This window comes from Pelodiscus sinensis, chromosome 1, assembly GCF_049634645.1.
Source record: "Pelodiscus sinensis isolate JC-2024 chromosome 1, ASM4963464v1, whole genome shotgun sequence".
NCBI classification, from domain to species: Eukaryota; Metazoa; Chordata; order Testudines; family Trionychidae; genus Pelodiscus; species Pelodiscus sinensis.
In genome coordinates this window covers 142171944-142186286 of record NC_134711.1, presented here as the reverse complement: position 1 = coordinate 142186286, position 14343 = coordinate 142171944, and the positions used below count along the sequence as shown (strand labels likewise).

The following is a 14343-nucleotide window of genomic DNA, read 5'->3' as shown; positions in this document are numbered from 1 at the left end:
CTCTCAGCGAAGGCGGTTTGGGGAGTCTAACGTGCCTTGTTATCGGTACCTAAACACTAAGCGTTAAGGGCAAGGCTGAGGCAAAGCAGAACCGGCTCCTCTGGGCTGCAGGTTTAAATTTTGATGGATGGTTGTTGATTCGTTTGGAACCAAAATCACTAGAAAACGTGGTTTCTGTGAGAGAACCAGCTGCTGGGTGTGACATTCTTTCTTTTTCTTTTTTTACTGTAATTCCGAGTTTTGCTGCTTGTGGAGTTTTTAAAGGACCTCTGCGGGGCTGCTTTTACCTCTTGACAAAATGAAGCCCATATATTTTTCAGTCAGTTATACGTAATATTGGCAACCTGCTTGGCACAAGGGACTGGCACTGCCTGACCCAGCAGAACATTGGACACTCCCTCTCTCTCTTTCGCTCTCTCTCTCTCGCTTTCTTCTTTTTTTGCTACATGTAACTGATTGTGTTAAAGCACACTGGTTTTTTCCCCCCCCCACATCCTTTAAAGATTTTTCCAAAATGAAGAAATTTAATTTCCGCAAAGTTTTGGATGGTTTAACTGCCTCATCTCCGGGTGGCAGTAGCAGTGGTGGCAGTAGCAGTGGTGGCGGCAGTGGGGCTGGAAGTGGATCCATGCATTCAGGAGGAACTGCAGGTGCTGCAGGGACACCCAGAGAAGAGATCCAGGAAATCCTATCTTCGGATTGTTTCCAGATTTGTAAGGTAAGGACTGGAATGACTTTTTCTATTCATTTACTATTAGAATTAAAAGGGAGAATGAAAGGGGAAAAAAACAACTATTGGGGGCTTGGGTGGTGTGATGCCATCATACCCTTTACTTGACAACTGCAGTATTTGTGGAAGTTAACCCTGGAGTGAGGGGATGAAAATTGCATTTATGCTTGTTCTTCCCTGTGCACAGTTGTAGTAGTCAAAACATTCATAAGGCTCCCAATGTCAGCATCAAAAGCCCAATCCAGAGCTCATGCTCAATTTCCAAATTGGTAGCACTACATTGCCCAGGTAAGGAATTCAGGGGAAGCGCCTAAGAATAAAATGTGCAAGTTAGCGCTTTTTTTTTTTTTTAAAGAAATTCAGAGTATTTAAAAGTTATTTTTCATTTCAGGTAATGCATTAAACAAATCCATCGTAGTTAATGTTACACCTAATGTTTTCATTTCTCATTTGTGATGCATTGAAAAGGGATCAGTAATTTTTCTTTAATATTCATAATGAAGACTGTTAACTATGGCAACATTATAATAATAGAACAGCATCCAGATTGTAAAGCCCAAAATATGATTGGTCTTTGTTTTTCTTAGGTGTTGACCTGATCCTTCAATGAGAGTTTTGCTTAAGTAAGAAGTGTAGGGTCATCCTTGTGTTTCTTTTTCATGTTTGTTTTTCATAATGAAAGCTTCAGCACTGTTCTTAAATAAAATACAATTAATACTAGCTTTCTCAGTAATTATTACCAACACTACATCAAGAATTTTTAATTAAAAAAATAAATGAAATATTGAGCTCGATCCTATTATCTTTAACTTTGACATGAATTCTGTTGACTGTGACTGGGAGTTTTTCCTGAAAAGACTGCAGATTCTGGTCCTTTAATATTGAACTTTCAAGTATGTCCTGTAAATAGTGAGAGAGGAAAACAGATATTTTCAAACTATTATAATTAAAAATTGCTAGTAAGTTTTAAAAGCTTTGTTGATTTTTCCCAAAATATATTTCATCCTTCAAGGTTTTTGAAGTTACAGTTTGGCTCAAAACTTGATGTACAAAATCTTCTTCAAAGGATAAACTATTTATATTTATTTTTTGTTATTTTGCTAACACCTTTAAAGAATGAAATAATTTGATTGACAGAATGCATATAAAGACAAATAAATGAAGTTTACGTGTTTAAGTTACTTTTTCATTACTCAACAGAAAAGGTTATCCTTTAAAATTTGGGGAAAAAAAGAAATCTAAGAGATTTAACCATGGTAACTATGCATTTTTATTATGTGTATCAACATAACTATTTAAAACTGAGGGCCCATATCTGATGTCATTACACAAACTACCAGCACAATTTTGGGAATTATGATTCTAATTCTGTTCCCAATTAAAGTCAAGATCGAAACTCACATTGAGTTCAGTAGGAACAGGACCAGAAGGAAAATTACTTCACAGTGAGCTTTGGATTAGGCTCTGTGTTTTTAAAAAAAGGGGAATTTTGCCTTTGATTACTTTATGTGAAAGTAGGATCAGGCCTTTGGTTGTCTCAAATGGAATTATATGTGTTTACACCAGGGTTCGATTTGGCTCCTTTTGTGTATGTATACAATACAATAGTATTATGTCAAACTTCAAATATTTTAATAAAAGCCCTGCCTACCCTTTTTAACATTACAGTAATAGAGGAATACAAATAATCAAATAAAACATTGTAGAATCTGACTTAAATCCACAGTGTCAAGGGAATACTGAGTTAACATGCTGAGTTTTAGCCTTAAACTCCATGATGAAGTCATCTTACAGCACCTGAGATTTGTATTTGTCTCAGAATAATTTTGTTATCTTACGTGTCACATATTGTAATATAAAGTCAAAATAGGATGCATTAAGAACAGTGCCAGTTCATTTTGAGCCTTAATTCTGAATCTCCTTGTTACCTTAAATTATGTCTGTGGTGTTATTTTCAGAAGAATCTATCTACAAACATGAGTACATTAAGAATACATCATTTGGGGAAGATTTTGGCAGGGGAAAAATAGTTTCTCTTTTTAAAATTAGCAGACTTTATTTTTTAAAAAACGTATTAAGTTGAACATTAATATCATTACAAAGAATACTTGAGGCTGCAGCAGCATTGCTTCTAAAAGCATGGTACTGCAGAGGCCAACCTGATAGTGCAAAATAATTTATTTCCTTTGATCAAAACACATAGATACAATAAAAACAAACTTGCCAAAATATTCCATACATATGTTGTGATGACAGTGTCGTTTTTTAATCTTATGGGCACTTTTGGTAATTTTACAAAATATGTTTGACTAAACTAACAGAAGACCCAGAGGCCCAATCCTGCATTTTGTAGCATGTGTACGGACTGCTGTGCTCACTGTGACCCTCTCTGAAGTCAGAGGAGCACCACATAGACACAGCAGTCCATCTGCATCCTACAAGGTGCAGAATCAGAGTAGTAATTTGTACCATAAACCAATTCAAAAGAAATGTTGCAAAAATAAAAATAAAGATAGGGTCATAGACTCCAAAACTTGCCCTTTTTTCAAGCTACTCCCAAACAGACTTTTGAGATTACCATTGAATATTACTCATCAAGAATAGGTAAGTTTTTTTGGCTGCGTGTCTGAGGGCCTGATCTTACAGCCCTTGCTCACTCAAAATTCCCATCAAAGCAAATGGAAAATTTGGATTTTTATGGGCTGAAGGCTAAGGACAGGTAGACCAACTGTTCAGCTAATCTTCTGAAACAGTTTTATTTTTCTTTCCTTTTTTAAGGCTTCATTTAGATGTAGGATATAAAAGCTGACTCATACTTCAGAGTTATAGGGCTAGTCCTTATTTAGGCACAACCTCCTATTTGAAGTGAATGGGAGTTTTTCTTAACTGCAGGATCTAGTTCACAGTTAAGACACTGTTTTTATTACTAAGAGATTTGAGGGCTCTTTGGGTATTTTGAAGTTGTTTATTATTGGAGTATCTGTCAGCTATATTTGCAAAATATGGATTTAGGCAGGAAGCTAATAGATGGAAACTGAATATTTTATTTTATTGAATATATTCACAATTGCCTTTTGGTATTTATTTTCAAAAACAGGGGACTTGCATTAATGATATTAGGAGTATAAATTCACTAGGTTGGGAAATATTATGAGTTAAATTACTATTGACTTTCCTAACAAACATGATACATTTAGATGAAGGTAATGCTGTAATAATAAATCAGTGGCAACTTTTACATTATTAATATAATTAAATGAAATTCTGACACTTATAGTTGTTAGCTACTGTAAAATCAGGAGACTGAGATACAGTTCACACAGTTTTACCTAGCTGGTCTTGGGAGGTGGATATGCATATGCTTATCATAAAGATATTGATTATAGCTGGGATCAACAGAATCAAAATTTTTAATGTGGCTATGACGCTTCATGCTGTTGCAATATCTATTGGCGAGACATTTTTAGTTAAGTGTATTGAATGGTTTATATAACATTGTGGACCATGGTTTGTATGCAATTTCAAGGAGGAAGGATCTCCATGGGGAACTAAAATGAGTAGGGAGTGATTAAAATGAATCATTTAGATTGGGGTGGACAATAATTTTTGGCCAGGGGCCTCTTCAAAATTTTTTGGAGTGGCCCTGGGCTGCCCAGGAAGGGGCAGGGCCTAACTCAGAAGGGATGGGGCCAGGATGCTTCTGGGCTACCTCACCCACAGACCATGATTGGTCTGGGAGTGAGGGAGCCCCTTTGCCCCCCCCTTCCCACTAGGCACCCATGCCCCTGGCAGGGCGGAAAGAGGCTTTGTATGCTTCCCTACCTCCAGGCCAATTAGGGTCTGTGGAAGTGGGGGGAGAGCCCGTGAAGCCTCCTTCCACCCTGCGAGGACCATGTGACGCTTTCAAGTGTCGCGCGTTCCTCACAGGGCCAGGGCAGGGTGAAGGAAGCTTAACGCAGCTCCCCTGCCCCCAGGTCCTGATTGGCCTGGGGGCAGGGGAGCGTGCGAAGCCTCCCCGTGCCCTCCTCTCGCCCTGCGAGGAGCACGTGGCACTTAAAAGTACTAGTGCTCCTTGCAGGGCAAGAGGGAGGCTTCACGTGCTCCCAGGCCAATCAGGGCCTAGGGGTGGGGGAGCTGTACAAAGCTTCCTTTGTCCTATACTCACCCTGCATGAGCGTATAGCACTTTGAAGTGCTGTGCACTCCTCACAGGGCGGGGGAGAGGGCAGAGGAAACTTTGCTTGCTCTTTCTGCCCCCAGGCCAATCAGGGCTTGAGGGCAGGGGAGCATGTCATGTCTCCTCCCACCCTGCGAGGAGCGCATGGTGCTTCAAAGCACTGTATGGTCCTGCCTGGGTAGGAGGAAGTTTTGTGTGCTCCCCGCTCCAGGCCCTAATTGATCTGGAGGCAGGGGAGCGTTAGGGCCTCTGCAGGTGGATGAACCCTCTTGATGGGCTGGATCTGGCCCACAGAGGCCCTTTTGCCCATCGCTGATTTAGACTATAAATACTCCAAAGATGTACCACATCTTTGAGAGGCTTCAGTAAGGCAGAACCTCTCTAATCTGGCAGTTTCTGATCCGGCAACATCCATGATCTGGCATGATTTTAGCCAGCCAGATGTCCACTTACGACTGGTGTGGCCATATTTCCCATGGTCCCATAATGTTTGTTTATAGCCACCAGTCTTGGCACTCAATGCTCTGTGCTTTTATTTACCTTTAAAGTCTTGTAAGAGCCCAGTATGCAGTGGAAGTTTTGGTAATGCTGCTAGACAATACTGATCTCCCATGGTTTAGCAAATTCTCTGGTTCGGTTTAGCAAATTCTCTGGTTCGGCAACAGTTAGGTCCTGAGGGTGCCAGACTAGAGAGGTTCAACCTGTAATAGTTCAGGCTTTTCTTTTTAAGAAACTAACAGACAAAGAAAATGCTTTTGGTATAAAAAGACTGGGTTTAAGCTGATTTCGGGCCACGTTTGTAATCGAGCAAATGGACAGGACCTTGTGTTGAAGAGCTCCAACCTTCACAAAAGGGTAGAAACCCATAAGACTGATGGATGACTTCTGATAAAAGTTCCTATACTTATGCTAAAATTGTTATTGTTTTTGACACGTTTTCTCTGTAATATTTTTATCTTTCGAATAAAGGTGCTTGCTTGAGGGGAGCTATGCAGTAACTGATAATACACGATTAATAAAATGGAGAGGGAGAAGCAATTCCGGCCTTATAGTGTAATGCAGGGAGCTGTGCACCTTTAAAGCCCCAGTCAGAAAGAAGAGAGATACAAGTCTCCAACCAAGAGAGGTGATGGCTGAGAACTGTAATCCTTTGAGTGACCACTGAGAGGGAATGTAGGTGTAGTTATCCTGAAATGAACAATAGTCTCATGCCAAAAACTGTACCTAATCGAGGTGAAGAAAGTAGCCAACGGGCAACAGTTATCATAGGTGGGGGAGGGGTAGCTGCCGCTCCAATTCTTGGTTTCTCGCCCCCCTGGCTTTTCATAGGTCTATACTCTTCATTATGTCTTCCATTCCCCACTCCTCCCCTACTTTGGGTGTGATGATTAGGAAAGCAAGAATTGCCTAGTTTTTCTCATTCCTGATGCTATTTTGGACAGAGAACGTTCTGTATGCTGACGCAACTTTGTCAGCCCTTCCTCCACAGAATTTTTCTGAAATGACAGCCTGATAGTAAAGCTCAAATTGAAGTTAGTGGCATAGAATTAGCTTCATTCTTTGGAACAAGGAGTATAGTTTCTTATATTTTGTCATTGTATTAAATGGCTATTTTCCTAACAGAAGTTTACAGGTAAGTCCAAGCCAAAGTCCACTAGGCATGTAAAATCCCGTTTAATTAGTTAACTGGTTAATCATCACATCTGGTCAGTCCTAGAGAGACTATGAAAGCACGTTTTGTATGTCTACTAGAGAAGTTTACTGTTGACGAGACCACCATTGAATTATTGGATTACATGGTCTCTTTAGAGTGTATTCAGATGGAGCCATGTACTACTTGACAACATCCTAGACCCTTTGGGAACTTCAGTACTACTTATATAGTGTGAATTTTCATAGGTGATTCATCACCAATTTGTTCGGAGAAATAGCCCTTCAGACTTGCCTCTTTCATAAAGTCATTTAGTATTCTTGGTGACCTGAAGCTCAGCTCGAAATTGCCTTTGTCATGGCCCTGATTTTTCATTCACCCTGAGCTGACTTGCCTATTTATAGTCAAAACGGATTCATCCAACATGCCATCTGGGTGGTACTCTTACAGCAACTTGGACTGCACCCTTGTATGTTCTGTTCTTGAGGACTTGGCCCTGCTAAGATGAACTATGGAATACTGGACAAGGAGCTGCTTGCAATCCAAAGTGCATTTGAAGAATGGTGTCACCACCTTGAGGGAACTCAGGACCCAGTGCTGTTTTATACAGATCCATAAGAACGTCGGATACCTCTTTAAGATCCAAACATTGAACTAGAGGCTGTTAAGGTTGGCCTTGTTCTCCTCTTGATTTGAGTTTACAATGACTTACAATCCAGGAAACAAAATGAGAGCCAACACTCTAATGCAGTGTTTCCCAATTTTATTTGGCCATGGAACCCTTTTCAACTTGAAAGAATTTTGCGGAACTCCTAATAACGGTCTTATATATGAAGCTGAAAAAGTAGACCACAAATAAGTAAGGATAATAATAAACAAATGCTAAACAAGGTCATGAGATCAACATTTTGTTTAATTGCACATATTTAAAACCAAAAATCATATTTAATATGCATAAACTGTTAACGGTGGTATATAAAAGGTGATCGCACTATTGATTGACTGCGCATGCAGCACTGAGTAGTGACATCGTCTCCACTTTCTGGCTAAGCTGGCATTACACAGTGACACTTATCGTGGCAAACACAAATGAAAATTGTTTTCCATAAAATTCATAAATGCTTAAATATTAATTTTTTAAAATCAGAAAATGTTATTGTAATGGAATTTTCTTGCGGAAACCTTATTTTCACTTTGTGGAATGCCATGGTTCTGTGGAACGCCTTTTGGGAAACACTGCTTTAATGTGAAAGGGGAAATACTACTGGGAAAATGACAAACTTTCCTCTTACCTGTTTAATCTTAGTAATTTGATCAGTGCTACAGTTCAGGAGGACCTGTTTTCCCTTACCCAGTTCACCTTGAAAGAAGAGTAGCTTGCCCAAGGAACACAGCCTACTGGTGACACAGATGCACTGTTCTGTGTTGAATGGGGTAATACACATTAATGAGTATGTCCTCTGGGCACCCTCCCTAATTGAAGGTGCAACAACTGTGCTAAGGTGCTCTGTTGGCAGGTGTCTTAAGCCCTTCCACACGGTTGTCCAATTTTTCTGTTGGCCCCAAATTTAGGCCGAAGTCCAAGCTTACATGGATTCCTGCAATTGCTGGGCATGTTTGCCAAATTGCCTCAGAGCAGACCCCTTAGTATTCTTGGAGATTCCAGCTAGTCTTTGATCTGCCAGCAGTCTAGGCTTCATTCTGAAAGTCATTGCGTTAGATGGTCACATAGTCTTAATGATTGTGGACTGTCTCACTAAAACTGACCATTTCATTCCTTGCAACCAGCCAACTTCTGCTAAGACTACCAGCCAACTCCTTGTACAAAATATGGTTCATCTCCATGGCCTCTTGGATTACACTGCTTCAGACTGAGCCTATAGTTTAGCTCTCACTTTTGGCACAGAGCATACAGGTTACTGGATGCCTGCATATTCATAGAACACAAGAACTGGAAGGGACCTTGAGAGGTCTTTGAGTCCAGTCCCCTGCCCTCAGGGCAGGACTAAGCACGGTCTATATTATTCCTGATAGATGTCTATTCAACCTGCTCTTCAATATCTCTAGCAATGGAGATTCCACAACCCCTCTAGGCAATTTATTCCAGTGTTTAACCACCTGACCATTAGGAAGATTTTCCTAATGTCCAACTTCAACCTCTCTTGCTGCAAGTTAATCCCATTGGTTCTTGTCCTATCCTTAGAGGCCAAGGAGAACAACTTTTGTCCCTCCTCCCTGTAACCACTGGAAGATTCTCTGAAGCTAGGCACTGCAGGGAGTACTGTCCAGAAGGGCCTTAGAAACACCCCCTCACAACCTACTGATTGGATTATGCCAATATATAAACCCAGACAGCTTCTCAGCGGTTATGGAAAGCAGTCTGAGCAATGATGCAGACTGTCTGCTTACTATCACCTCAGACCTTCTCTTTCTGTGGACCCTTGATTTCAGCTTCTGACTCGGGTTGTCCCTGATTCTGCTGTTTGCCTGATGTCCAACCTGATTTCTTGGTAACTTGACCCAGTTTGACCCCCCAACTCTGTTGTTCGTCTGCCATCTGTAACTTGGTGCCTGACTCAGACCCTGCTACTATTCTCCTGATTTGGTAACTGACTGGTGCACACAAGCTCCCCACAGCCTGGTTCTGACACAATATGTAGAAATGACCAGTTAGTTGGGGGAATAAATCTTAACATTGAGATCTTGCAAGATCATGTTTAAAATACTGAAAATCTCTTAAGTACAGAAACACCATAAATAGAGAATTGAAGGATTGTATAACTTTTGTAGGAGATTGGTTGCTAGGCATGATGTAATTTGGAAAAGATTGAGAATTAAAATGTATACTTATCAGCAGGGCTCGACAAATAATACAATCTACTCGCCCGTGGCGAGTAGATTGCAACCTGGAAGAGCCGGGTTTGGGTGATCTGCGCATGCACAGATCACCAGACAGCGCAGCTGGCAAGCAGGACTCGCTGCAGTTTGGTGAGCCCTGCTTATCAGACATAGAGTTGGTATTTTTTATGCAGGGAAGTCTCCCATTGGCGAGAATGTGAATTTTTCCTTGAATAAGGAATATAGAGTTGAGCATGTAGACAATATATATTTAATTTAGACTTTACAAAAAATGTTGGAAATTGAGAATTGGGTATACATTCCCATGGAAAAAGTGATGGTACAAGAAGAAACTTGCATTAAATCCATTTTGCAGAATTTTCTAGGAGGCATCCATTCAAAGGAGATTGGTTGCAGTGGGGGGTTTATGGAATGTGCAGTGGTGATGCCTCCCAACTCCACTTGATCTGAGAGTGATGTCTGCCCCCCAAAGAAGCAGGAGGGCTACTGTCTGCATGTAAGGAAAAATTCCCCTATGCCCTATCCTGGTAGTCTCCATTCTGTGGATTCAGCAGGAGCCATGTTTTCATTGGCTGAAAGAAAGTGACACTGTATAATTATTACATGATTTTGATTAAGACATTTTTAGTGTTTGTAATGCCAGATAAAAAAAAATTTTAAACACACACTAGATTTAGTTAGCCTGGAAAAGAGAAAACTGCGATGAGTCATGATAGCAGCATTCAAGTACTTAAAAGATTGTTAGAAGGAGGAGGGAGAGAAAATAATCTCTTTAACCTCTGAAGGTAGAGCAAGAAGCAGTGGACTTAAATTGCAGCAACGTAGGCTTTGGTTGGAGGTTTAAGTTGGACATTAAGAAAAATTTCTGTGAGGGTGGGTTAAGAACTGGAACAAATTGCCTAAGGAGGTTATGGAATCTCCATCATTGGAGATTTTTAAGAGACAGTTAGACAAACACCTGTCAGGGCTGATCTAGATGGTGCTTGGTCCTGCCATGAGTTCCGAGGACTGGACTTGATGACCTCTTAAGGTTCCTTCCAGTTCTGTGATAGTGTGATTTCCCCCCCCCCCCCCCTCATGGGGTCTGTTGCAGGCCACAGATAAGGTTGATCAGTGGCCTTAATTGTGCCTTTACATACCATATCATGTCCGGGTTTCTTTCAGGTGTAAGGTTAATTCTTAATTTGCAGTGTTTATCATGTTTGGTTCTTGGACAACATGGCTGCAAAGTATTTAACCCTAAATTACTAATATGTACTCTGAAGCCTTGCATTGATTTGATATAGTTTTTGTCTAGGAATTTTTGTTTTTAATTAAAAATGTTATATATGAACACTAAACAAAAAACTCATAGAGAACGTTTGCCATATGATACTTCTAATGATTTGAAGATACAAAGTTCAATGTTAAATATTTTAATTGTATGGCTAAATTAAGCAGTACACTCTAGCACAAAGTATATTGGTTAGGTAAACAGGGTTTTCTGTTGCTTTATTTCACCAAAATGTACACTAAAGATTAACCCTCCTTTTGAAATTCCCTTCTTTCCTTGCACACACATTCCAAATTTCCTCTCCCGCTTGCTCCACATCTCTTGCGTGCACACATGTACTGCAGTTTCTCATTAGACTCGGACATTTTCCTTTGTGTGTGTGAGTGAATGTGTGTGTGTGCGCGCACGTACACACACATACATTGAGCCCCCCTTCCCTCTCTGTTCATTAGAATTTGTGCAACATACAGCTTTTGAAAAGGAGAATTTAAGATGAATGATGACTTTTGATTGTCTCTTTCCAAAAGCCCACCATCTTCAAACTACTCTCTTAATTTTTTCCACTTATGTGCAGAATAAATTGTATGTGCACTGAAGTATATTAAATGTGCACCACCAGTAGAAATACATACTGACAGTTGTGGGCGCACTGTTAATCAGCTGATTAGCATTTGAATCTCTCCTGGGTAACTGCCCAATCACTTGGCTTACAAGAAACACTGACCACCTTCCATTGTTCCAAATGAAAGAGAGGCCAATCTCTCCTCATGAACATGGTGATAGCCTATGCTGTCAACTCTCAGAGAGGAACATAAAGAGTACAGGAGGCAGCAGTCTATGGCAGTGAGTTTTAGAGCTTGGATTAATGGGCTCTAGTTTGTGGTACTGTCCTAAAAATAGCTGTGTAGCTTAGGGATGTTAGTGAATAGTCAACTACTCAGGAAGCATAAGCTTGCCCCCGCTCCCCTTTGCTACCTCTCTGAGAGTCAGTGGGGATGGGGGGAAGAGAACAGGAGCTGGTGCTGGAAGGAGCTGGCTTAAAACCAGATTCCTCCCAGCACTGTCTCCATGGCGTTGTCTGCCCCCTCCTGCTGTCTCTATCAGAGGTAGCGGGGGGGGGGGGGGGGGCGTAGGCTCACCATGGGCAGAGGTTACTTTGGCAGCAGCACCTAGTCACAGTGGGGAGCTGGTCTGCAGCTAGCCCTGGCAGCTGCGAACAGAGGCTGCTGGACTCAGCACGAACTGGGACTGAGCAGTCCCAGCTCATGCTGGTCCGGGATGCTGCTCTTCTGCATTTTAAGAAATGTAGTCAGAGCCCAGCGGATTTGACTACATTTAAAATGCACAGCCACAGTGTGGGTAGCTCCCGGAGCTGGTGCGAGCCAGGACTGTAGGAGTTACCCCTGCTGCAGCTCTGCAGAGCAGCCCTTTACTAATTGTGTAGTCGATACAAATTGTATTGACTACACGATTAGTCAGATAACTGCAACATAACATCTTTAGTGTAGCTATTACAGCTTGGACTGGAGTTAATGCTCTGAAGCCCATTTCTCCCGCCTCCTTCCCCCTTCCCCCCCCCCCCCCAAGCTTTAGAGCCTGAGCTCCAGCCCAAGCCATGCTATCTACAGATATTTTTAGTGCAGTAGAGTGAGCACTGCTGGCCTAAGTCTGTCAACCCAGATGAGTCACTGTCCTGGGCTATGTAGATGTTTCCTCAGTACTAAGGATGTAAAATTTTGATTATTTGGCTAATTGAATAGTGGATGCAATTTGCATTGAATATTTGATTAGTTGATAAGGGCTCCTCCACCTTTGAAGTATAGCAACAGCCCTCGAGCTATTGCTACACTTCAAAGGCGAAAGTGCTTTGGGGAGCACTGGGTCAACGGGGTACTCAAGCAGTCCCCTGTTGGTCCCATGCTCCCTGTGGTGTTTCAAAGCGCCAGTGCCACAGGGAGCCCAGGGTCACAGGGGACTCTGAGCCCCCAGCTAACCCAGGACTCTCTGTGGTGCTGCTGCTTTTAAATGCTTCATGGAGCCTGGGGTTAGCGGGGGAGTCCCCAGCTGACCCCAAGTTCCATGTGGTGCTGCTGCTTTGAAACATCGTGTGCAGCCTGGCATCAGCAGGGAACTCCTAGCTTGCTCTGGGCCACATGTGGCATTTCAAAGCGGCAGCGCCACATGGAGCTCAGGGTCTGGCCCCAGGTTCCACATGATGCTGCTGCTCTAAAAGTATCCCTTCCTCTTCCCCTTCCCTCCCCTTTCCCCTTGCTGCCTCTCTCTAATAAAGGCAGCAAGGGGGGAAGCAACAAGTTAACTAGTATGTTGACTATCTGATAAAGCATTTGCTTATTGGGTGGTTGACTAGTTGTTCACATCCCTACTCAGTACTGCTTAATATGTTAGAACATATTTTTTTCAAAGTAGCCACCTGATGGCATAATGGAACATGTCTGCCATTTTGAAAGAGTTTTTGTGTAGGATTTTATGTACTACACTATTATTCTTTAACATCTGCTGAAGGAGAAACTTTCAGATGTGTTTGTTTTGTAATGATGGTGCTGCTCTGGGGTTAGTATCCTCTTTCTCTCTTAGCACAAAGTGGGAAGAACTGAAATGCTGCCCTGGTAACAATCGGTCTGTGGACCCTTTTGGAGAACAGCAAAGGAAACAAGAGAAGTATGGTTCCCAATCCTGCAGCATTGGCCTAGAGTGTCCCAGTCTCTCGGTGACTATTGAAATCACTCCTCAAAATTTTAATAGGATATTTTAAGAAAATAACATTCTGCTTCGAGTGGTCCCTGTGGGTGCTCCACTCTGTGTGCTGGTGCATCCTTGCGCCGGCGACCAGAGACTTTTCTAGCAGTTTCCACCGTGCCACACGTGTGCCACAGCGCCCCTTTGTGTTGGAATCTGTTAGATGCGTGCACGGCGCAGCTCCTCAGTTCCTTCTCTACCATCCTCGGCAGTAAATGGAGCCTCTTTTCTCTTCGACTTCTGTGAAAATAATAGATACATACCCAGTTAATCCCTGCAGTTACCTCATCATCCAAGTTCTTTCAATCCCATTCTCCATCCCAGTCAAAAGTTTTTTTTTTGGGGGGGGGGAAGGTTTTCATTGTGGTTTGCTGCTTTTCCCTGGTGCCTCATGCCCAGTTCTCCTGGCTTTAAGAGGTGGGAGATGTGCCGTGATGCTATGCCTGTTTGACGGGCACTCCAAGTGCATAAAATGTCTGGGGGAGTCACATCAGACATAAAAGTGCCCTCACTGTTCTAACCTCACAGCAAGAGCGTACCGTGATTGCGCTAATAGGCTGAAGACGCTCCTCTATGAGAAATCCCTTTGACCATTGTCAGAGGACTCTGCCGCGGCTCCAAAACCGGCCTCCCAGAGTAAGGGTATGGATAAGGCTCATCCCTCTACCCACTCTGGCCTCGCGGCATCGAAAACAGGCCTTTCCTCAGTCTGTTCGCTACCCTCAGCACTGCCTGCCTCCCGGGTCAGCACCGAGGATAGGCCCGGCAGGTCTGGTATGGCACCATCCAAGATGTTGGCACCGCACAAGAGAGCCCACTCGGAGCCAAAACAGAGACCATCGGCACCGCCCACAACTACGGCACCAGATACATCTACGGCAGTGGTCACACTGGCAG

At 42.4% G+C, this 14343-nt stretch overlaps 1 protein-coding gene across 4 annotated transcripts in view; it reads left to right on the top strand.

The window, feature by feature from the left end:
- The window catches only part of STXBP5L (syntaxin binding protein 5L), a 456584-nt gene that overhangs the window by 329 nt on the left and 441912 nt on the right, over positions 1 to 14343 (top strand). For all 4 annotated transcript variants that reach the window (XM_075905178.1, XM_075905171.1, XM_075905165.1 and 1 more), the window contains exon 2: positions 504 to 718. In XM_075905178.1, coding sequence (XP_075761293.1) covers positions 515 to 718 — 204 coding nt within the window. In that variant the 5' untranslated portion in view covers positions 504 to 514. The remainder of the gene's footprint in view (positions 1 to 503; positions 719 to 14343) is intronic.